This window comes from Euleptes europaea, chromosome 10 (assembly GCF_029931775.1).
Source record: "Euleptes europaea isolate rEulEur1 chromosome 10, rEulEur1.hap1, whole genome shotgun sequence".
NCBI lineage: Eukaryota > Metazoa > Chordata > Lepidosauria > Squamata > Sphaerodactylidae > Euleptes > Euleptes europaea.
In genome coordinates, this window is record NC_079321.1 from 17,067,845 (window position 1) to 17,092,506 (window position 24,662).

The 24,662-nt window shown below is 43.7% G+C and overlaps 1 protein-coding gene across 1 annotated transcript in view; it reads right to left on the bottom strand.

Moving 5' to 3' along the window:
- Positions 1–355: 355 nt before the first annotated feature.
- MCM8 (minichromosome maintenance 8 homologous recombination repair factor) overlaps positions 356–24,662 on the bottom strand; it is a 29,459-nt gene continuing 5,152 nt past the window's right edge. The window contains exons 9-18 of the mRNA XM_056856037.1: positions 22,980–23,178; positions 21,131–21,161; positions 20,453–20,593; positions 19,919–20,060; positions 19,325–19,520; positions 18,715–18,934; positions 8,613–8,822; positions 8,139–8,215; positions 6,871–7,060; positions 356–542 (exon numbers count right to left, since the gene is read on the bottom strand). Of these exons, the coding sequence (XP_056712015.1) occupies positions 450–542; positions 6,871–7,060; positions 8,139–8,215; positions 8,613–8,822; positions 18,715–18,934; positions 19,325–19,520; positions 19,919–20,060; positions 20,453–20,593; positions 21,131–21,161; positions 22,980–23,178 (1,499 nt within the window). The 3' untranslated portion in view covers positions 356–449. The remainder of the gene's footprint in view (positions 543–6,870; positions 7,061–8,138; positions 8,216–8,612; positions 8,823–18,714; positions 18,935–19,324; positions 19,521–19,918; positions 20,061–20,452; positions 20,594–21,130; positions 21,162–22,979; positions 23,179–24,662) is intronic.

The following is a 24,662-nucleotide window of genomic DNA, read 5'->3' on the forward strand; positions in this document are numbered from 1 at the left end:
AAGCTGCTACTATTGACTCAATTTCAAAGCATTTTAACAACAACTTGCCTCAGGAGAGGGTCATGAACAAGCCACGGGTTCCTATGCTCTCTCCCTCCCCCCACTCACATGCAGCTTCCTTGCGCATTTCCTGCTTAATGCTAACCATCATGTATCCAAGACAGCAAAATTATGGTTAACACTAGAAATAGAGAATAGCTCCATGAGAGAAGGAAGGAGATGTATGAGCTGACATATCCTTCCAACCTATCTTATGCAAATACCCACTTTAGTAGTCTTTGCATGCAGTGTATACAATTATGCAATTTATAATACATGCAAACAGTGTTCCTGGAAGTACTAATTTGTAAAATTATCTTGAATTTCAGCCAAGATTGTAACTTTGATTGCCTGCAAGTTGTAATCATCCTTACCACAACACAACACGGTGTTCTACTGGACCTGTTCCCTCACATAGTTTGAAGCTGATATAATCTTGGACCTTTTTTCAAGAAATAACCCTGATCGTTTAAAGATCCAATAAAATTTTCAAAATCAGCCACCTGGAAGAAGCAAAAACACACTAGTTATGTAATCCAGACAAACAAATATGCAATACGTGAAATGTAAATATATGGTATCAAGGTTCCTTTCAAAAAATTTACAGCAGCGGAGTTTCAAAAGCAGTTAGTGCTGTGGCATTGTGGAATGCTACTTAAAAGAGTGGGGAATCAAGAATAAGCAATGGCATGTTCCAGCCCAGCAGAAATAGCTCTTGGTGTCTCTGTGGAAGTCTTCCCCAGAAAGAGCCTTGGCTACTTACCGTGAAGGCTTCTTCTGCTCAGAGGGACGAAGGGCATCTTCATTATGGGTGTTTCCTTTTCCTCTTATCTCGGGAGGCAGGAACCAAATATTTAAATTTTTCTGACCTCTGAGGGTAAACGCCCCCTTGTGATCAGTTAAAGACTTTCCGAGCCTTATGTATTTAAGATAGACTGAAGAAACATGTTAGTTATAATTCTATACAAGAAATAAGTTCCTAATAAACATTAACGATGAACCTTTAGGATAACTATAAGTCATGAACCAACAAACAGCGTTTAACTTGAATTGAATGTCAACTGGAAGTTAGATGTAACCATGATTACCTGTAATTTTATTTTATTTGTTTTATTTATATTTTACTGACGTCTGGGCGGGCAAGATGCCCTTCGTCCCTCTGAGCAGAAGAAGCCTTCACGGTAAGTAGCCAAGGCTCTTTCTCGCTCAGAGGGAGAAGGGCATCTTCATTATGGGACATACAAGAGCTGTCCCCCGCCCTTGGGAGGGTTAGACGTCCTGAAGTATACTTTGCAGTACTCGTCTGCCTAAGGCGGCATCTGCTGACAAGTATAGATCTAATTTGTAGTGTCTCACAAATGTGGACACCGAGGACCAAGTTGCAGCCTTACATATCTCTTCCATAAAGCACGGCAGTCGAAGGCTGCTGAAGTAGCCGCACTTCTTCCCAAGTGGGCAGTAACGCCCGCAGGAGCAGGTAGGTTATTTATTCTATAAGCCTGTGTTATGTATAAGGTGATGGTCCTACTAATGGATGCCTTGGACATATGCTTGCCCTTGTCAGGTGGTGAGATATGAACGAATAAGGAGTCAGAGTTCCTAATAATTTTAGTAAGATAAATGTAAACAGGTAGTGCCCTTCTTAGGTCTAGCTAGTGCCAGGCCTTCTCCTTAGGATTCTTGGGGTTAGTGCAGAAGATGTAAGCACTATGTCCTACTCCCTGTGAAACTTGCAGCTACATTTTGTCCTATCTCAGTGATTGGTTCGAATGGTAGTTGTGTGAGTGCTGTCAAAGCTGTGTGCAGGCTCTAGTTGTGAACCTGTGTCTAACAGGAGGAGCTAAATAACTGACGCCCCTTAAAAAGGCTTTTATGTGATGGTGTTTGGTTAAGCGGTATCCAGATACCTTGGGTACTATGGTAGCTATAGATGCCAGTTGCCTTTGTAGAGTGCAGGTAGCTAGCCCTAAGCTCTGTCCCTCCTGATGGCTTCCTTGTTGTCAATATGGTAGTGACGGCCACCGGGCTATAACCTAGGGCTATAAGTCATCTCCTTTCAGTGCCCATGCGGTCAGTTTGTACCACCCTGGATTGGGATGGCATATTGGGTCTTGTAGAGGGAGATCTTGTCTGTCTGGAAGTCTCCAATGGTTCTGTATGGACATCTGAATTATAGATGGGAACCACGGTCGTCGCAGCCAATATGGAGCTATGAATCTGACTGATGCTTTTTGAAGTCGTACCTTTCTCAATACCCTTGGAGGGAGGGGGGGAACCCGTACAGTAGGTCGTGTGGCCCTGGTGACATTAAGAGGTCCATTTGTTCCGCCCCCTGTTGACGGTACATGGAATAGTACCTTGGCAGCTGGTCGATGATGCTGGATGCAAACAGATGAATCTGTGGCGTGCCGAATCTCTGAGTAATAAGTTGAAAGACCTCTGGATGTAGAGACCATTCTGCCTCGCTGATGTCCTGTCTGCTGAGCCAGTCTGCTTGTATGTTGACTGTGCCCTGAATATGTTCTGCTGATTTTGATGAGAGGTTGGACTCGGCCCAAGGAAAAATGTAGTCGCTTCTGAGGATCGTCCTGATTTCTAGGGCACTGATGTGAAGATTCTGTTCTTGATGGTCCATGTTGCTTGAGCCATTGTCCCTTGAGTGTGGCTTCCCAACCTGATAGACACGCGTCCGTGAAGATTTGAATTGGTGTTGGACGGAGATACCAACTTCCTTTCGTCAAATTCTGAGACTGAAACCATCATACTAGTCTTGATCTGACTTCCTCGGTCAGGATGAGATTTCTGTCACTTCTTCCTTGGTATGTCTCTTTGGTACGGCCTTAAGAACCATTGAAGAGGTCTTGCTCGTAAGCGTGCCCCTTGAACTGCGGGAATGCATGCAGACATGTGACCCTTCAGTTTGGTCAGGGACATTAGAGAAGGCGACCGGGAATTAATTGCTTTCTTTGCTAGAGATGAAATGTTGTGGATTTTTGTCCACTGGAAGGTATAAGGAGTTTGTCAGTGTGTCTATGTCCATCCCCCATCTCTCTCAATCGTTGGGATGGAACTAAGTGGGTCTTTCTGAAGTTGATTATGACCCGTGTTCTGTTAACCTCTTCAGAACTCTCTCTGAATGATCTATGCTCTGCTAGTTCGAGCTTGCGCAAATCAGAATGTCGTCTGAGAAGGGTGCATTCTCACGCCCTCCTTGTGCAGAGATGTGACTGGTGTGTCCAGAACTTTGGTGAATACTCGAGGAGGGGCGATGATAACCCGAATCGTAAGGCCCTGAATTGGAAGAGGTGTCCCTTGTACGGGAACCGAAGGAAACAACAATGTGCCGGGTGTATTAGAATGTAAGAAAATGCTTTTCCCTGAGGACCTGTGTGACTGACTTTAGTGTCTCCATCCTGAAGCGCTTTAATGGGATAATCTGTTCAGAAACTTGAGGTCTAGGATGGCTTTCCATCCGCCGCCTTTGTTGGGAACAGTAAAGAATACTGAATAGACTCCCAATGTATGCTCTAATGGTGAGACTGGCTCCATCGCCTTGATGTCTAAGAGGCCTCTGAAGTTCTATGGATTTTTTTTGGGGGGGGGGGAATGTTGGAGATATTACTAGTCGATGTGGAGTGTAAGAAAAACTCTATCTGATAGCCTTGTGAGATAATGTTTGTGACCCAGAGGCCTGGTTGGGAGGTGACCACTGACTGTGTAATAGGCTGAGCCTGCCTTCCACTGACTGGTGGCTGGCGTCACTGTTTGGTTGGGCGGTCGGGTTTATCCCCTTTATTGCCCTGGAAGGTGGAGGATTTTGGAGATTTATTGAATCGTCCTCCTTTACTAAAGGAGCTGCGATTCTGGTTCCGGTGGTTTCTAGGTTGATCAGGTCTGTATCTTTGAAGTATGTGGTATGCACAAAAGGACATAGAGGGAGTGATCCCTTGGATTCCTTGCGCAGAAACTTGTCTTTGGTCTCCACTGATATGGGGACCAAATTGTCTCCAAGCAAGGTCTTTTCCTGATACAGGAAGCCCATAATAACCAATTTTGATCTATATACTCCGCTTGCCAGGGGCGTACCCAGAGAGCCTTTCTGGCAGCTGAGGCTGTGGCTAGTGTTCTAGCTGCATATGACATGTTATCTAAGGAGGAATCAGCTAGAAAGAATACCACTCTCGAAAACATGGATGACATGGTATCTAAGGTAGAATCAGCTGGAAGGATACCACTCTCAAAAAAAACATGGATGCCCTTCTGGCATCTGATGCTGCGGCTAGTGTCCTAGCTGCATATGGCATGGTATCGAAGTTCGAATCAGTTAGAAAGAATACCACTCTCAAAAAACATGGGTACTCCTGTAAAGGCGTTTCTTTCTTCCTGTGGAAAAAGTTGATATAACTTCCTAGTCCAAATTATTGCCACTCTGTGTACTAGGGCAGATGTGATAGAAGCGCTTGATAGTGAGTGCCAAGGCCTCTGAGCATTTATGCCTGCTAACTCTGCCTTCCTATCTGTAGGTCCCTAATCATGGCAAGGCCATGTAACAAGGTTGAAGGAGTGAAGGCAGTGACAGGTGATTCTACTGAAGGCACTTTTAGAATTTTAGAAGCGCCGATAAACCAAATATAAAGGCTTCCTAGAGGCTGTGGAGCATTGTATGGGTGCCATTGGTTTCTCCCGCTCTGCTTTCAACAGAGTTAGAAATAATCAAGCGCTGGCACAAACCTATCTGGAGTCTTTTCTCCCACTCTGAGTCCTCTGAGAGATCAAGAGTAGCTAGGTTTTTATGCCAATGCAGAAGGAAATCTTCTGCATTAAATACTATAGACAGTCTGGGTACCAATTGGCAATTTTGTGACCGTGAATTAGCTTTCAGCGCTGCTTAGGCTGGCCAGCACGTACTCTCTTGATACTACTTGGACTGGTGATTGGCTCACCAGGATCTCAGGCAGAGGTCTTCCACATCACCTACTACCAGAATTGGCCCTCTGCATGCCAATCCGACGCTCTGCCACTGAGCCACAGCCGTTCCCCTGCTTTGGCTGATATTCTGCCCTTTTAGCAATCAGATTACTGTTTGTGGTGCTGGAGGGTGTGATCCCTACGATCCCTGTATGGATGGGGCAGGATAAGGAGGTTGTACTGCCCTTAAGCCATCTGAGAAGGCGTTTTTAATCAGGGCGGAGAGCTCTGCTCTTACAGGAGTAAAACAGGCTGCATCTATGAGGGGGGGGGGCGAAGTCACCTTACCGGCAGTCGATGTCTCCGTTGATGCTTCCCGTCCTTGAATAATAATAGGCGAGCCGCCTGAGGACGGAGCATTGCGAGGCAAAAAGGCGAGCCGCCAGCCTCCTTCATTTTCCCCGTTTGTGCAGTGTGGGAGAAGTGGCTATAGCCGCTGTGTTCTCCTGGCTGCTTCCCGCTGCTTCCCGTCCTTGAATAACAATAGGCGAGCCGCCTAAGGACGGAGCACGGCGGGCGAGGCAAAAAGGCGAGCCGCCAGCCTCCTTCATTTCCCCCGTTCATGCTGTGTGGGAGGAGCGGCTACCGCCGCTGTTTTCTCCCGGCCGCTTTCTGTTGCGATCTGGCAGTCGCGTCTTTCAGGCGCGGCAGAGCAGCGTGCGTTTTGCAGCAGGCATTTGGCGCGCTTGTTAGCGGTCGAGCCAAGCCGTTTGTACTTGCCTGCGCCGTTCTTGCCGCTTTTGCCTTTCCCTTTTGAGTTTTGGTCCTCAGGTCACCAGAGTGACTGTCCGAGGGTTCATCTAATTGTAGTGGTAAGGCCACTAGCAGGCTAGGGTCTAAATTGGCAGGCGCTATATAGCTGTCCTGATGCCGATCCGCCATTTTTTTTTATTTTTTTTTTGGCAGGAAAAGACCCTTCTGAGGAGAATAGGCAGAAAATTAAGACAGTAAATAGAATTGAGTAGTAGATTAGTTAGGTTAAGTTTAGGTTTGTTAAAATAAGAATATTTTTAGGTCTAATAAGTAAGGTTAAGGTTTCTCTATTATTTCTGTAGCAGAGAGCTGCTAGAAGGCTGCTCTCCCGTTCAAGGCAGGAAATAGAACTGATCACAAGGGGGCGTTTACCCTCAGAGGTCAGAAAAATTTAAATATTTGGTTCCTGCCTCCCGAGATAAGAGGAAAAGGAAACACCCATAATGAAGATGCCCTTCTCCCTCTGAGCGAGAAACATATGTCTCACAGAGGCAATCAGTTTGGACATATGTTGTCAGAACTGCATGATAAGTCACACCAATTACTGTATTCTGGGGAACATGGCTTTTATCCTAGGTCTATTTAATGAATTCAAATCATTTCTATTCTTTAATAATGTCCTCTTCAATAAAGCAAAAAATCTAATTACATGCTGATGCTATATAAAGTGTGATAAATTAAACTATTTATTGCCATATTAATTGCCATATATTGCCTACCCAATTGTTAGTGACCACACAGTAAAATAGGTGCAGAAAACTGCATAAAAATATGCAGAAAACTACACAGTAGATTAGAAATAGGAGAATATTATTTAGATCAAGATGTCAGGTTTCTCAAGAAGGAATAGCACAAACAAATAATTCACAGGAGCAACTGTCTGGTGTGCTGATGCAAGATGACACATGAATAGGGAAAGCAACTTCAATATACCTTTTCTCAATGTATAGGTTTGAGTTCAGCAATCAGAGCTAGGTACTGTATGTTTGGATCACGCTGAGTAATGGAGTAGTTTTTTCCCCAATTAACTTCTACAACTGTTTTATGGTTGCTAATGCTGATATATAAATTTCATCCTTACCAAACACATATTTTTAGTTTCCAACTTACTTTTATGTTTGCCTCCTTGGCAATTTGCCGGAGCTGCTGAAACTCAAAGACATTGTTGTAGGTTCTTTCTGCAATGCGATGGAGGGCAGAAACAAATCTCTTTGCTTGTGATCTGTTGCTCATACCAGAACCATGCTGAGAACGGTCAAAATCCAATCTTCCAAACTCATCAGAGTAGGTTCCTAACATGCTTGAGACAGAAAAAAAAATGCGCACACAGAAATCAACAACAGTTTGTAATCCCAATTACTATTTAAACAAAAGCTTCTGTGCAGTAGTCCTCCCTTGGACTCCTTTCAGCTTACATCAGTCTGCAAATGATAACATTGCAACAGGATCTCTAGGAAATATCAGGACTACTGACAACACATTGATTCCAACAGCCCATTCCTGAGGTTGGAGGCCAAATGGGCTTAGGAGGTGGCGTGACCCCTACGCCGGTGTCCGTGCCACTTGCGCCGTCTGAACTGGCACTTATGCCAGCCCCCCTAGACTGCAGTGGCAGCACGGCCCTTGGATGCCAGCTCTGCCTCCCGCTGGTGTCCTCCCAGCGCAGGTTCTCATGCCGGTGTCCCAGGAGGGCATTTGGGGGGCATTTTTTTTGGGGGGGGGGGCTGCCGTTAGGCAGCTTTCTAACTCGTTTCAGCCCAGAAACAGCCCCTTAAGCAACGGCGGTACTGCACCACTTTTTTGTTGGCGCAGCATTGCTGTTTTTAATGCCCCCCTTTTCTTCATTTTTATTTAAAAATAGCCCTTTTTTCCTCCCATTGCAGCAGCAAAACCTCTTTGGAGGCACTGCCACACCCACACTGTCCCTGGCCTGCAACTCTCAGGAACGGGCTGTATATGTTAAAAGAACAAATATGACCAGCACTGGTCTATGTTACTTTTTTGGGGGTGTTCACTGTCCTTCCTTTACTGGTCGAAGTGTGTCCCACCGATGGAAGATTCCTTGTACTACAGAAAGGCTCCACCATTCATGGAACAGAACTTTTGACCCAACCCCTCACCACACTTGGCCCATCATCTTTACTAGCTAATTAGGAATTTGTTTGCATGACAAACACAGTTCGAACTATTCAAGTCAGACTTTTACTCTAATCTTGTGGGGCTCCACATGTACATGGCGCTCTGAGTAAATAAAGGCAATACTCTGGGGACGTGTGAAGCTCACCCAAGTGAATGAGGGCACATAGAATTCCAAATACCTATCAGAGCCCCAACAAGTTTTGATTTTACCCCAACCACATTTTATCTAGTGTACGCACCTGTATTTCATTATTTCTACGACATCTTCAGCATCTTCTTTGGTGGCCTTTTCCCTTAATTCCAACCTTGATCGGGCCTTAAATGAAAAATTAATACTTAATCTCATGTAGTTAAAAGGTAGAGGTAGTCCCCTGTGCAAGCACCGGGTCATTACTGACCCATGGTCCCATAGTCATTACTGACCCATGACATCACATCCCGATGCTTACTAGGCAGACTGTGTTTACGGGGTGGTTTGCAATTGCCTTCCTGTCGTCTACACTTTACCTCCAGCAAGCTGGGTACTCATTTTACCAACCTCAGAAGGATGGAAGACTGAGTCAACCTTGAGCCGGCAACCTGAAACTGACTTCTGTCAGGATCGAACTCAGGTTGTGGGCAGTTTGGACTGCAGTACTGCAGCTTACCACTCTGCCCCATGGGGCTCCTCTCATGTAATTACTGAGCTCCTATGAAATGCAATGAAAGCATACCTCTGTAAGACGTATCAAGGACTCGAGTTGCCTTGTAGTGATAGGCATACCGTCTGCTCTTTGACTCTGCCGTCGAAGCTCAAGGTAAAAATCCTGCAGGACCTGAGCAGCTTCTGGAGACAGCCTGGGATGTACATACTGCCGAGCGTAGCCAACATACTTCCTTAACAGTTGGTGTGGAATTGGGTCGAAAGTTTCTCCAGGAATGACCTACGAATGACAACTACTATAGTTCAGGCCTTAAGGAATTCCAGTTCAGCCTCAAACACACAACCCTCCATGAGTTCAGTCAATGAATGGAGAGGATATGCATGAGCGTGCTAGCTGTGCCCCCTGCCTTCATGAGATTGGTGGCTCATCAGCATGTGGAGGAAGCATGTTCGCATACACTCCTTCCCCATGATCAGAAACATTTGAAAAGCAGCACCCCAAATCACAAGGAGGGAGCGTACACATGCGCACTTCTCCACAGGGAGGCAAAGTGCTGGCAAGCTGCCAGTCCGGTGTGGGGCCAGTACACTCATGCTTGCTCTCCCACTCAGTGTGTTGAATGAAAATGCAGAAGGCTCACGTGCTCCAGGCTAGTAAGAGTGCCATCATACTGAGAGCTACCGTGGTTCAATGGTAGAGTAATAGGATTTTGTAGATCAAGCCTAGTTAGCTAGAAATAACTCTCAAAGCATAGCTCCGTGACCCTACAACAAAACATACAAAAATAGCCGCCACCACTCTTCAGAGCCAGGGTGGTGTAGCGATTAGAAGTGGAAGCCTCTAATCTGGAGAACCGGGTTTGATTCCCCACTCCTCCACATGCAGCCTGCTGAGTGACCCTGGGCCAGTCACAGTTCTCTCAGCCCTTCCTATCTCAAAATGTTTGTAAGCCAGTTTGAGACTCCTTAAAGGTAGAGAAAATCGTGGTATAAAAACCAACTCTTCTTCAATGATCAGAAGAAAATCACTGATCTTGGTGAAAGACTTTTTGGATCCCAGAAGCTGATGAAGTTGTTCCCGAGGCTTCCACCAGCCCTCTTTCTACGTATCCATTGCAATTGTCCTTGCCCAAGTGTGCCCGTGGAGATGTGCATGCCACCACTTGCGTTCTCAACTCTTACCCTTCATGGCCATCAAGATCTGCCAGAGATAGTTTCCAACCTAACAAGTACCTCCTTATATGAAGAGTCCTCTTCATGTAGGGGAGGGAGGAGCTGCTGCTCAGTGGTAGAGCATCTGCTTGGCATGCAGAAGGTCCCAGGTTCAATCCCCAGCACCTCCAGTTAAAGGGACCAGGCAAGTAGGTGATGTGCAAGACCTCTGCCTGAGACCCTGAAGAGCCGCTGCCGGTCCGAGTAGACAATACTGCCTTGTTGGACCAAGGGTCTGATTCAGTATAAGGCAGCTTCAGCAGTCTTAAAGGAGGGTGTTAGTCATCCTTTGCTGGGGGGGTGGGGGATCTCATCATGAGCCAGTTGGCAATCGTGATCACAATGGCATCAAATTTAATTTATATGCAAGTGGGAAAGTGACTGGGAATTCTCACACAATTACCTTTGACTTTAAAAGAGGGAACTTCTCTAAAATGAGAAAACTGGTAAAGAGGAAGTTGAAAGGAACAGTTAGGAGGGTTAAATCTCTTGAAAAGGCTTGGGGGTTACTCAAGTCCACATTACTAGAGGCTCAGCTAGCTTGTATACCGCAGGTCAGGAAAGGTAATAAGTCCAAGAGGTCACCACCATGGCTAACGGGTAAGGTGAAGGAAGCAATTAGAGAAAAAAAGTCTTTCTTCAGAGACTGGAACATTTGCCCAAACGAGGCGAACAGAAGCAAACACAAACTTGCACAAAGGAAATGCAAGCAGATAATTAGAGATGCAAAAAAATATTTTGACGGGCATATTGCTAAACACATCAAAACAATAAGAAATTCTTTAAGTATATTAGGAGTACGAAACCAGCTAGGGAAGCGGTTGGACCATTGGATGACAATGGGAGTAAAGGAACTCTAAGGGAGGATAAAGCGATTGCTGAAAAACTAAATGAATTCTTGACACTGAGAGACACTGTCCTTCAGTGTTACTACTCTGAAGATGCCTGCCACAGCTGCTGGCGAAACGTCAGGAAAGAAAATTCCAAGACCACGGTTACACAGCCCGGATAACCTACAAGAACCAATGAACTCTGACCGTGAAAGCCTTCGACAATACTTTAAATGAATTCTTCTCATCTGTCTTCACTGTTGAAGATACAGGGCAGATTCCTTCTGAACAGAGATTTTGGAGAGGGGAAAATGAGGAACTGAGGCAAATAGTGGTAACAAGGCAGGAAGTCCTAGAACATCTAGACAAACTGCAAACTAACAAGTCACAGGGACCAGACGGTATTCATCCTAGAGTTCTTCAAGAACTCAGATGGGAAATTGCTGAACTTCTAACAAAGATATGTAATATGTCCCTTCGATCAGCCTCTGTACCAGAGGACTGGAGAATGGGCAATGTAACACCCATTTATAAAAAAGGTTCCAGGGGGGACCCAGGAAATTACAGGCCAGTTAGCTTAACGTCTGTTCCGGGTAAATTAGTGGAAAGCATTATTAAAGATAAAATTGTCAAGCATATAGAAGGGCAAGGTCTGCTGGGCAAAACCCAACATGGTTTCTGTAAGGGTAGGTCCTGTCTCACTAACCTGTTAGAGTTTTTTGAAAGCGTCAATGGACAGGAATGAGCCTGTGGATATTGTGTATTTGGATTTCCAAAAAGCTTTTGACAAAGTCCCCCACCAAAGTCTGCTAAGCAAACTTCATAGTCACGGGATAAGAGGACAAGTCCTCTTATGGATTGAGAGCTGGCTGAAAAATAGGAAGCAGAGAGTAGGAATCAATGGTCAGTTCTCACAATGGCGGGATGTGAGCAGTGGGGTGCCTCAGGGATCTGTGTTGGGACCAGTGCCTTTCAACCTGTTCATCAATGACCTGGAGTTGGGGTTAAACAGTGAAGTAACCAAGTTTGCAGATGACACCAAATTATTTAGGGTGGTTAAAACAAAATCGGACTGTGAAGACCTCCAGAAGGATCTCTGCACACTGGAAGAATGGGCATTAAAATGGCAAATGAGATTCAATTTGAGTAAGTGTAAAGTGATGCATATTGGGGCAAAAAATCCCAACTTCACATATACACTGATGGGATCTGTGCTGGCAGCAACAGACCAAGAAAGGGATCTTGGGGTGGTAGTGGATAGCTCAATGAAGATGTCAACCCAGTGTGCGGCTGCTGTAAAAAAGGCAAATTCCATGCTGGCCATAATTAGACGAGGAATAGAGAATAAAACTGCTGATATCATACTGCCCTTGTACAAATCTGTGGTGAGACCACACTTGGAATACTGTGTACAGTTCTGGTCACCACACCTAAAAAAGGATATTACAGAGCTTGAGAAGGTGCAGAAAAGAGCAACCAAAATGATTAGGGGACTAGAGCAACTGTCCTATGGGGAGCGGTTAAGACGCTTAGGGCTGTTTAGCTTGGAAAGAAGGCGGCTGAGGGGAGACATGATAGAGGTCTATAAAATTATGCATGGTTTGGAGAAAGTGGACAGGGAGAAGTTTTTTCCCCTCTCCCATAATACTAGAACACAGGGTCATCTGCTAAAGCTGGAGAGCGAGAGATTCAAAACAGATAAAAGGAAGTATTTTTTCACACAACGCATAGTTAAATTGTGGAACTCCCTGCCCCAGTATGTGGTGATGGCTGCCAGCTTGGAGGGCTTTAAGAGGGGAGTGGACATATTCATGGAGGAGAGGGGTATTCATGGCTGTTAGTTAGAATGGATACTAGTCATGCTGCATACCTATTGTCTCTAGTATCAGCGGAGCATGCCTATTATTTTGGGTGCGGTGGAACACAGGCAGGATGGTGCTGCTGCACTCGTCTTGTTAGTGGCTTCCTAGAGGCACCTGGTTGGCCACTGTGTGAACAGACTGCTGGACTTGATGGGCCTTGGTCTGATCCAGCAGGGCCTTTCTTATGTTTTTATATGTTCTTATGGGAATCTCAGGATGAAAATAATTTCCGCCCAAAATATTGTCGAAGGCTTTCACGGTCAGAGTTCATTGGTTCTTGTAGGTTATCCGGGCTGTGTAACCGTGGTCTTGGAATTTTGTTTCCTGACGTTTCGCCAGCAACTGTGGCAGGCATCTTCAGAGTAGTAACACTGAAGGACAGTGTCTCTCAGTGTCAAGGGTGTAGGAAGAGTAATATATAGTCAGAAAGGGGTTGGGTTTGAGCTGAGTATTGTCCTGCAAAAGTATTGTCCTGTAAGTATCAAGATAATGTGCTAGTGAGGGTATGGTATGTTAATATGGAACCATTGTATCCTGATCTGTTAATGTGTGTAATCCAAAACTAATCTGTATGGCTATTGTTGAATGTTGTCTTTGTCTGGAGGTTTTTCAGGGCAGGAAGCCAAGCCTTATTCATTCTTAAACTCTCCTCTTTTCTGTTAAAGTTGTGCTGATGTTTATGAATTTCAATGGCTTCTCTGTGCAATCTGACAAAATAGTTGGTAGAATTGTCCAGTCTTTCAGTGTCTTGGAATAAGACCCTGTGTCCTGTTTGTGTCAGTCCATGTTCAGCCACTGCTGATTTCTCAGGTTGGCCAAGTCTGCAGTATCTTTCATGTTCTTTTATCCTTGTTTGTATGCTGCGTTTTGTGGTCCCGATGTAAACTTCTCCACAGCTGCAAGGTATACGATATACTCCTGCAGAGGTGAGGGGGTCTCTTTTGTCTTTTGCTGATCGTAGCATTTGTTGTATTTTCTTGGTGGGTTTAAACACTGTTTGTAGGTTATGTTTTTTCAAAAGTTTCTCCATCCTATCAGTGACTCCTTTAATAAATGGCAAGAATACCTTTCCTATGGGAGACTGTTTTTCTTGAGTTTTCTGATTTTTGTTTGGTTTAATGGCCCTTCTGATTTCATTCTTGGAGTAGCCGTTTGCTAGCAGTGCGTGATTTAGATGATTAGTTTCTTCCTTGAGAAACTGTGGTTCACAGATCCGTCTTGCACGGTCCATTAATGTTTTGATTATTCCTCTTTTCTGTCGGGGGTGGTGGTTGGAGTTTTTGTGTAAGTAGCGATCTGTGTGAGTTGGTTTCCGGTAGACCTTGTGACCTAACTGAAGGTTTGTTTTACGGATGACAAGGGTATCAAGAAATGGGAGTTTACCCTCAATTTCCTTTTCCATGGTAAACTGAATGTTTGGATGGATATTATTAAGATGGTTTAGAAAGTCCATTAATTTTTCTTCACCATGGCTCCAAATGGTAAATGTATCATCTACGAACCTGAACCAGACTGTAGGTTTGTAAGGTGCTGATTCTAATGCTGTCTTTTCAAAATATTCCATGTAAAAGTTTGCTATTACTGGACTGAGTGGACTTCCCATAGCTACTCCATCAATCTGTTCATAAAATTCTTGATCCCATAGGAAATAACTTGTTGTCAAACAATGGTGAAATAAGGCTGTTATATCTTCTGGAAAAATCTGGTTAATCAATGAGATTGTGTCTTTTACTGGAACCTTGGTAAAGAGGGATACAACATCAAAACTGATTAATATATCCTTTGGATTGAGTCTTAACGGACTGATTTTGTTGATGAAGTGAGTTGAATCTTTGATGTAAGAAGTGGTTTTTCCAATGTGGTCCTGTAGGAGGGTGGTCAAATATTTAGCTAATTCATATGTTGGGGAACCAATGGCACTCACGATGGGTCGGAGTGGAACGGAATCCTTATGAATTTTAGGTAGTCCATATAATCGTGGTGGTTGTGCTTCAGTCTTGCATAGTTTTCTGTGTGTGTCGGGATGACGAGTGGAATTCTTGATCAGAATGCTAGTTTTCCTGGTAATTTTGCAAGTTGGATCTCGTTTTAGTTTTTTGTATGTGGCAGGGTCCAGAAGTTCCTCAATCTTCTTTTTGTATTCTTCTGTTTTCATGATCACTGTGGCATTGCCTTTGTCAGCTGGTAGAATAATGATTTCTGGATCTGCATTGAGGGTCTTGATGGCGTTTCTCTCCTTGCGTGTTATATTGCTAGCAGGGGGCTTTGCTTTTCGTAGAATTCTTGCTGTCTCTCCTCTTATTTCCTCAGCATCTTCTTCAGGTAGATTACGAATGGCAGATTCTACATTTGCAATGATGTCTTCCACTGGAATTTGGGTGGGAGTGACTGCAAAGTTTCCTCCCTTAGCTAAGATGGAAGTTTCTTCAGGTGAGAGTTGTCGGTCTGTCAGATTGAAGATAATCCGTTTGTTGTCAAGTTTTGGACTGTTCTGTCTTCTTTCCTGTAATTTGTTAAACTTTTGCTTCTGTCTGGAAGTATGGCTGGTTAACCCCTGTTCGACAATATTTTGAACGCCTCTACGGGGAGGAAATATTTCAACAGACCCGGAGATTGGAAACACTTCGGAACAAGAAAGCACATCTACTTTGTTCTTTAACTTTTCTACTGCGATGCAGAGACACTGGAACCAGTCCATCTTTTCTCACAAGTAAAAGAATCTTTAAAACTTCACGAGCTAACCGCATTTATGACCATCTAGAACGGGCTCTCTTACGAGAGAGAATTCACACTACCCGCAGAGAACTTGCTGCCACAGACAAGGAGTTGTTTTCCTTACATATCAATACTAGCCACAAAATGAGAAGCCATGATTGGGACAAGATTGATAATCTCACCTACAGAAAAATGGAACAGGGGTTAACCAGCCATACTTCCAGACAGAAGCAAAAGTTTAACAAATTACAGGAAAGAAGACAGAACAGTCCAAAACTTGACAACAAACGGATTATCTTCAATCTGACAGACCGACAACTCTCACCTGAAGAAACTTCCATCTTAGCTAAGGGAGGAAACTTTGCAGTCACTCCCACCCAAATTCCAGTGGAAGACATCATTGCAAATGTAGATTCTGCCATTCGTAATCTACCTGAAGAAGATGCTGAGGAAATAAGAGGAGAGACAGCAAGAATTCTACGAAAAGCAAAGCCCCCTGCTAGCAATATAACACGCAAGGAGAGAAACGCCATCAAGACCCTCAATGCAGATCCAGAAATCATTATTCTACCAGCTGACAAAGGCAATGCCACAGTGATCATGAAAACAGAAGAATACAAAAAGAAGATTGAGGAACTTCTGGACCCTGCCACATACAAAAAACTAAAACGAGATCCAACTTGCAAAATTACCAGGAAAACTAGCATTCTGATCAAGAATTCCACTCGTCATCCCGACACACACAGAAAACTATGCAAGACTGAAGCACAACCACCACGATTATATGGACTACCTAAAATTCATAAGGATTCCGTTCCACTCCGACCCATCGTGAGTGCCATTGGTTCCCCAACATATGAATTAGCTAAATATTTGACCACCCTCCTACAGGACCACATTGGAAAAACCACTTCTTACATCAAAGATTCAACTCACTTCATCAACAAAATCAGTCCGTTAAGACTCAATCCAAAGGATATATTAATCAGTTTTGATGTTGTATCCCTCTTTACCAAGGTTCCAGTAAAAGACACAATCTCATTGATTAACCAGATTTTTCCAGAAGATATAACAGCCTTATTTCACCATTGTTTGACAACAAGTTATTTCCTATGGGATCAAGAATTTTATGAACAGATTGATGGAGTAGCTATGGGAAGTCCACTCAGTCCAGTAATAGCAAACTTTTACATGGAATATTTTGAAAAGACAGCATTAGAATCAGCACCTTACAAACCTACAGTCTGGTTCAGGTTCGTAGATGATACATTTACCATTTGGAGCCATGGTGAAGAAAAATTAATGGACTTTCTAAACCATCTTAATAATATCCATCCAAACATTCAGTTTACCATGGAAAAGGAAATTGAGGGTAAACTCCCATTTCTTGATACCCTTGTCATCCGTAAAACAAACCTTCAGTTAGGTCACAAGGTCTACCGGAAACCAACTCACACAGATCGCTACTTACACAAAAACTCCAACCACCACCCCCGACAGAAAAGAGGAATAATCAAAACATTAATGGACCGTGCAAGACGGATCTGTGAACCACAGTTTCTCAAGGAAGAAACTAATCATCTAAATCACGCACTGCTAGCAAACGGCTACTCCAAGAATGAAATCAGAAGGGCCATTAAACCAAACAAAAATCAGAAAACTCAAGAAAAACAGTCTCCCATAGGAAAGGTATTCTTGCCATTTATTAAAGGAGTCACTGATAGGATGGAGAAACTTTTGAAAAAACATAACCTACAAACAGTGTTTAAACCCACCAAGAAAATACAACAAATGCTACGATCAGCAAAAGACAAAAGAGACCCCCTCACCTCTGCAGGAGTATATCGTATACCTTGCAGCTGTGGAGAAGTTTACATCGGGACCACAAAACGCAGCATACAAACAAGGATAAAAGAACATGAAAGATACTGCAGACTTGGCCAACCTGAGAAATCAGCAGTGGCTGAACATGGACTGACACAAACAGGACACAGGGTCTTATTCCAAGACACTGAAAGACTGGACAATTCTACCAACTATTTTGTCAGATTGCACAGAGAAGCCATTGAAATTCATAAACATCAGCACAACTTTAACAGAAAAGAGGAGAGTTTAAGAATGAATAAGGCTTGGCTTCCTGCCCTGAAAAACCTCCAGACAAAGACAACATTCAACAATAGCCATACAGATTAGCTTTGGATTACACACATTAACAGATCACTTCAGGATACAATGGTTCCATATTAACATACCATACCCTCACTAGCACATTATCTTGATACTTACAGGACAATACTTTTGCAGGACAATACTCAGCTCAAACCCAACCCCTTTCTGACTATATATTACTCTTCCTACACCCTTGACACTGAGAGACACTGTCCTTCAGTGTTACTACTCTGAAGATGCCTGCCACAGTTGCTGGCGAAACGTCAGGAAAGAAAATTCCAAGACCACGGTTACACAGCCCGGATAACCTACAAGAACCAATTTCCGCCCAGTTTCCAACTTATTCTTCTTGGGCAAGGCACAACTCTTTGGGGCTTTCTGAATGAAACCGATTGCCTAGGTCCCCTTTCAGTCTGCTTTCTGTCCTAGCTGTGGCACAGAAACCGCCTTGGGCCCCTAGTTAGATGACCTTCATGAGTGGGGGGAGTGCACTCTGGTTGTTCTGGACTTCTCAGACACTTTCAGTATCATCAGCTGTGGAATCCTTCTGAGGCAGCTAGCTATATATATATATATATTTGCAGGCAGGTATTTCCACACAAAACAAGCAGTAGTCAGAAAGGAATTTAGGGCATGTTAAGAACTTGGCAAAAATCAGATTAATAGATAGTCGTATAGAAGAAACTGCGTGTGAAGTGGAGCAGAAAAAGGGGAGAAAAAAGAGGTAAGAAAATGATGAGTAACATAACACAAGTTGGAGGCAGGAGGAAATAAAAGAAGGATCTGTGGTGCCCAGAAGTATCACAAGTGAAGTTTAACTGAAGCATACAGTAAGCAATGCTTCCAGAGGTCAGAATAGGACAATGAAGTGCAGATTAAAGGCCTTGTGCCGTCACAAACCTGACAAAGTAGTAGAAGAAGAAGAGTTGGTTTTTATATGCTGGCTTTCTCCACCACTTAAGGAAGTATCAAACCGGCTTACAATCACCTTCCCCTCCGCACAACAAACACCCTGTGAGGTAGGTGGGGCTGAGAGAGTGTGACTAGCCCAAGGTCACCCAGCTGGCTTCATGTGTAGGAGTGGGGAAACCAACCTGGATCACCAGATTAGCATCTGTTGCTCATGTGGAGGAGTGGGGAAATCAAACCCAGTTCTCCAGATCAGAGTCCACCGCTCCAAACCACCCCTCTTAACCACTACACCAGAATGGCTAGAGGGATTTAGTGTGAGATACAGAAGATAATGCCCAAGCTCCCTGTTCCAGTTTTGCACATGGAAAAAAAGGATAAAGTCCTTCTGTAGCACATCTCATCTAGGCAGTGTCTGCTCATTCTACGGAGATACGGGATGTAATTTTTAAAGAAAATACCTGAACTAAACTACCTTTAAACGTTCTGATAACGGCTTATCTGGAAAGGCTTCAAGGACTGACACATGTGAATCTTGTGAGCTTCCACGTGTCACTACAGCGCTGCTACACCCAGCCTGTTTCCCAGCACGCATTGCCATGACGTGTTCGGAGAGCAGGTGGTCGTGGTCCTCATTTGGTATGTCCAGCAAGATGAACACCAAGTCAAACCGGGACAATAAGGCACTTCCCATCCTACAATATGGGGAGGGAAAAACAAATGGCAAGCAGAACATCTATAACTGTGCAGGATGTTGGGTATATATTTCTTCTACAGCAAAACACATCAGAAAGCACAGTGTGGAGTAGAATTCACATACACAAGATCTATTCAAAGCAAGCCATGAAAATACATTTGCAAACTTTTATTAAGACACTACACACACACAAACAATTACAAGCAGCAAGAACAATTCACATTGTGCATTCTGGAGAAAACGACAAATGCATTCCCTCCCTAAAAGCTAACAGAAGCATAAATAGGTTCCTTACAACGTAGTTTTGAATTTTTGCATGAATGATCGCAAACCTCCCACCCATCTCATTTCTGCTGGAAACAACAACAAACATTGTAGAAATACTTACTTCAGATTCTCCGATACCGTTTTGCCTTTGTTATAGTGACCTCCAACTGGATTGGCCGCCGCTACTATTGACGTCCTAGCTGGCAAGCTGCAAACGATACCAGCCTTCGCGAGGCTGATACTTTGCTGTTCCATTGCTTCCAGCAAGGCTTGGTGCTGGTTGCCCATCTTGTCAAACTCATCTATTCCACAAATTCCTGGAAATAATTTTCACAAGGGGAGGAGGAGAAAATAATTGGCAGGTGCATCCTTTCCAAAACTATCACTGTGACAGCAGAAAGCATCAGAGGAAAAGGACTGGATATAATGGGGTGGAAGCAACCATCCGCCAAGGAGCCTTCCTCCATCTTAAGTGGCTCTTCCTCCAATGGAAGAGCCACTTGAGTTGGAGCGAGGCTTCTTAGGCTGGAGGAAAGTTGGAAAGATCGGTGATCCTTGTGCAGTCCCCGAAGCATTCTTGTGCTGGATCTAACCCACTGGGAATACAGATTTTTTTTTTTTTTTTAATGTTAATGCAGCGTATCAACGGCTAAATGAATTGGTCGAAACTAGCTGATCCTGTCTGTGCAAGAAAGCTAACAGCTCGATGTCATACCTTGATCTCCAAGTACGAGGGCACCAGCTTCCAAAGCAAAATCCCCAGAGGCACCGTCTCTAGACAGAGTGACCGTCAGGCCAGATGTAGTTGTGGCATTGCCACAAACATACACTCCGCGAGGAGCAATGTTGCATACAGCCTAAACAAACAGAAAACATTTCTTGAATGTGCTAGGTTCGGGCTACCGTAATCACACCAAAAGAACAAGCCCAGGGGAAAGGACATGGGATATTTTTGTATTGTCGAAGAAATACGGTAGCTAGTGCTTTTTAAAAAGAACTTTAAGGATTACAGTAGAAAAGAGCAGGAGTCAAGTATCACCTTAAAGACTAACAAAATTTCTGACAGGGTATGAGCTTTTGTGAGCTCACGAAAGCTCATACCCTGCCAGAAATTTTGTTAGTCTTTAAGGTGCTACTGGACTCTTGCTCTTTTCTACTCCAATTGACAGACTAACACGGCTACCCGTCGTGATCTTTAAGGATTACAGTATTTTTAAGAAGCCGTATTTATGAGCCAATAATTCCATACCTGCAGCATCTGACTCTTCCCCAATCCTGGATCCCCAACCACCAAGATATGTGGGTCTCCTCGAACAGGAATCCTGTTTTTATCATCCACGTATTTTTGGCATCCTCCAAATAATGCCAGCACTAAGCCGGCTTTCACTATCTGTTCAATCAAAGACAGGCAATAAAAAGAGACAAAGAGACTCCTTTGATGGAAACATTTAATATTTCTTGAAAGGTAATTTATTCTGATTTAAAGCCTGGCTAATAGTATTTGATGTTTAGTTTTGATAGATTATTCAAAGGCAGATTTGCTCACATATCTTAAAAATATTAATTTTCCACTTGAGACCAAATAAAATACACAAATATAAAAGCTGCATAACTAAAACAGTTCCTCACAGAGAAAGTTATGCACATAAACCAGTAAACAAGACTGCTAAAGAACAGCTAAACAAGTCATATGCAATATTCCAAGCACTAATTTATATGCCAAAGCTCCAGAGACCTGCTTGGGGTGGCTCAATTTAAATCAAGGGGAAGGAAAAAACCCTTCAAAGCGCCTGACATCTCCAACTACCAACAGTACCTATCCCCAAAAGACTTTTGAAGCATATCTAACAATACAATGACTTTAATACTGAACAAAAATGTTCTGACGTTTTCAAGGGCTAGAATATCTTTGTTGGGATGCACTTACCTCATGACCGTAGATAGTAGGACAAAGGGAGCTATGGAGAGAAAAGAAAAAAGTGATGTTAACACATAATTTAAAGTGAATATATGCTATACAGGGGTGTATGTAATCTGTGTTGATGACCTCATAAGCCCCATTCTCCCTCCCCCAAAACCACTGGGCTCTAAATGAATGCATATTCTGCACCAAAACTGACTTCTGCAGCCATACACATTTGATAGATTTAAATGTGCTGCCCCTGCTAGGCACGGCATGAGGCCAGAAGCGAAGGAGGACGCTAAATTTCTACCCCCTCAACCCTGCGTCCTCTTGAGACCCCACCATGGCTTCAGAGATTTCACCAGGCACTGCTCACCAACCTTTGAAACTCACCTTTACAGCCATAACAGTCAGGAGAAACGTGTAGTTAAAAAAAATACAGCTTGAGATTTTTAAAATGCTGAAATCCTTGACCGATCTCCTTCTGTTGTAGAATACACATGGCTCTGCTCTGACCTTGCCAACTGCAACAGAGCTGGCAGAACTAGTGTTTTTGTTTTCTTACAAGTCTCACAGCTACTTCTGTACAGACAGCAGAATCTAACTTTTCAAAAATTTCAGGTCTGTCAGATACGCAAATAAGTTTAATCCAGCCAAACATGAGTACTTGTACGCCCCACGAATTCCAACTGGAGTATTACGCTTTGTCTCATTAAGACTTAAATGCTCCATGGGAGAAGCTCCATATATTTTCTTCTGTAGAAGCCTGCTGTTTGCTGTAAGCAGTGAACTTCAAGTAACCCTCAGCAAGGTTTTATGACCCTTCTGTTAATAGCACCTCAAATACTAATCAGGATGCTTCCTGTCCTACATTTGGCATTAACTCTCTCCCCTCCCAGGCATCAGGTAGAGAACAAGGTGGTTCTTTTGTTCTTAGTTTTGACTTATGAAAAATAAGTGAGGATGGAGGGGGGATTCTTCAGGATTTTTTTCCCAGTAGAAAAGCGGATTCATGTCCTTATAAACAGTCATCGTTGTGACTATGGCCAAAACCTCCTCCACAGGAAGAGTCAACAAGGGCACAAATGACACCTCCTCCCTGAGAAGGTTGCCTAGGAGACTTGTTGCCATAGGGGACATCCTGCCTGCTGATGTCACCACCTTTGATGTTTTTACTTTTGCTGCTCTAAATATAAAGACACAGCTTTGTTTTAACTGCAGCCCCTCCCCGCTCATCTTCTTTTCTCCCTGAAATCTACCCAAGTTGTATTTTGCTGAAAGGGCAGAATGCAGAGAGAAGCGGCTCTAGAAACGTCTCCTCTTAGGACGTTGTCCCCTGTACAGTAGCAGACAGTGTGCCCAAAGTACAGCCAGTTACCACTAACAGTTTTCTTACTGTAAACAAAAAAAGCATCTGTGGTAGAAAAACATCCCAGAAATCTATGCAGTTTGCCATTAGGGTAGTTTTTGCACCCCAGTCCACTTACAGGGGTAGGAAAATACCCCATGAGGTTTCTAAATAAAACACTGCTCCAGAGAAATAGTTTCAGAGGGTAGCCATGTTGATCTGCAGTAGAACAGCTAGATTCAAGTCCAGTCGCACCTTACAGACAAACAAGATTTCCGGGATGAGGCACACTAGCATGCATTGCATCACAGATACCAAAACTGGTGCATTTTAACCAACAGCTTCTGATACGTTGCATTCACATATTTTTAAGTTGTATGAAAAATCCACCAGTTCTTTCTAACGGCAAGTTCACGCTTAACCAAGGGGTCCTGCCCTACTATTAAAACCCATGTGAACGAAGACTGAGATGCTGACGTAAGAAAGCAAGCAAACACTGATAGAAAACCAATACCCATTACATACTTGACAATGAGTTTGAGCAGGTGCTCTTCTGCCTGGATCTCCTGGACAGCGTAAAGATCTCTAAGCGAGAACTCCATGCATGGCCGATGGTGCGTTCCCTGTTCATAATCCTTGACTTTCTGTCCTTTATTGTTGCTGATGGAGTTTGCTTCGATGTATAACAGGAAGACGCATTTATCGGTTTTGTTTTTAGATGTCCCTGTTAAAATTGTCAGAGCAGAGGTACTTTTAAGGTCTTTGTTCAATGCCGTAATTTACAAGGTCTCACAGTAAACACTAGCCTTAATTTTTAAAATGTGTGAAGAACGGAGCAAATGGTTCCTGAACACTTTGGGAATAACTGGACAAACATTATCAGCACGTGCAGTTTGAAGATAAACCAGGTACTTCTAATTTTAGAAGTGCTTAATTTCCATAATGGATATCAGACAATGGTTAGCAGAAGCACTGAGTTTTATCCGGACAGTGTTCTGCTGCTAGGAGACAGGAGGGCCAATCTTGTCTGATTCCCTTCCTCTCTGCAGGTGTCTGACCCTCATGGCTTTTCATCCACAACGGTCCCATAACTCCAAGCATTAGGTTTCAGAGGTCACAGGATGTGGCTGGGGGAGAGGAACGGATCCCCTCCCACTGGTGGAAAGCTGGTGGGATCCAACCCATTATGCCTAAGGTGGGGCTTGCCTTACTCTTTTCAGTGAAGAAAACAAATGGGTGCCTTCCATTTTCGTGGCAAACGAGAGGCAGAAGTAATTGAGCAGGGAATAGTGCCACAGCAAACAGTTCTTTCCCAGTTGGATCCCTTTCAAGCTGTTGGCAGGATGACTAAATATGGTCTGTTGAGCATATGGTTAAGAATCTCAGAAGTCACGGCACACAGTGGGAGATAATTTTCTACTTAGCCAGACACATAATGGGTTACTCAGTTGGCATTTGCAAGCAAAGAGAAGTGGAGCATCTTTGAATATACCTATAAATGGCTCATGTTGCATTAAGCACAGCAAGAGCAAAGCTGGGTGGAATTTAAGTCCCTTCCCCAACAACCAGGTTATCTAGATGTCTAAAAGGGGTTGTGATTCTTGGTCTGTCCCGAAGCACTGGATGCCATGACCACCAAAGAATATGCTACCTGTTCTTGGTTTGTTTTCAGAAGACAGAGACAAGTACAGGCAGAGAAGTACTACTAAGAGCCTATAGGGAATAAGAGAAACAGAGCTGAATTCTAAAGTAACCCGAGGCCTACATCTGATGTTGACAGAGCTGTGCAAAGCATCTGCTAGAGTAGATGCGGTCCTTCCCGTCTGCATAAAACAGTGCTGGCTCCAAACACAGGGTGCAATTCTCAGAGTATGGGCAGGGAGAAATGCAATGAACTTCATAGTGTTTTATAACAGGATTTCATATGCTTAAGTTTAATACTACCCATACCCCAGCTTCAGGGTACTTCTTGCTATCCATTTGGCTAAATCCTGGTTTCTCTGAATCTGAAAACTCATTTTAAAGTTTTTCTTAAATTATCCCACCTCAATACTTCCTTTCCATTTTGTAAACTAACGAAAAGCGTGCCTGTAACCGAGCGACAAGACCACCAGATAACATCAAAACAAACTCTTGCGACGAGTCGCTTTGTTTAGTGTTCAGCTTCTCAGTGACCACTGTACAGACACAACCAGCTTCCCCCAATGA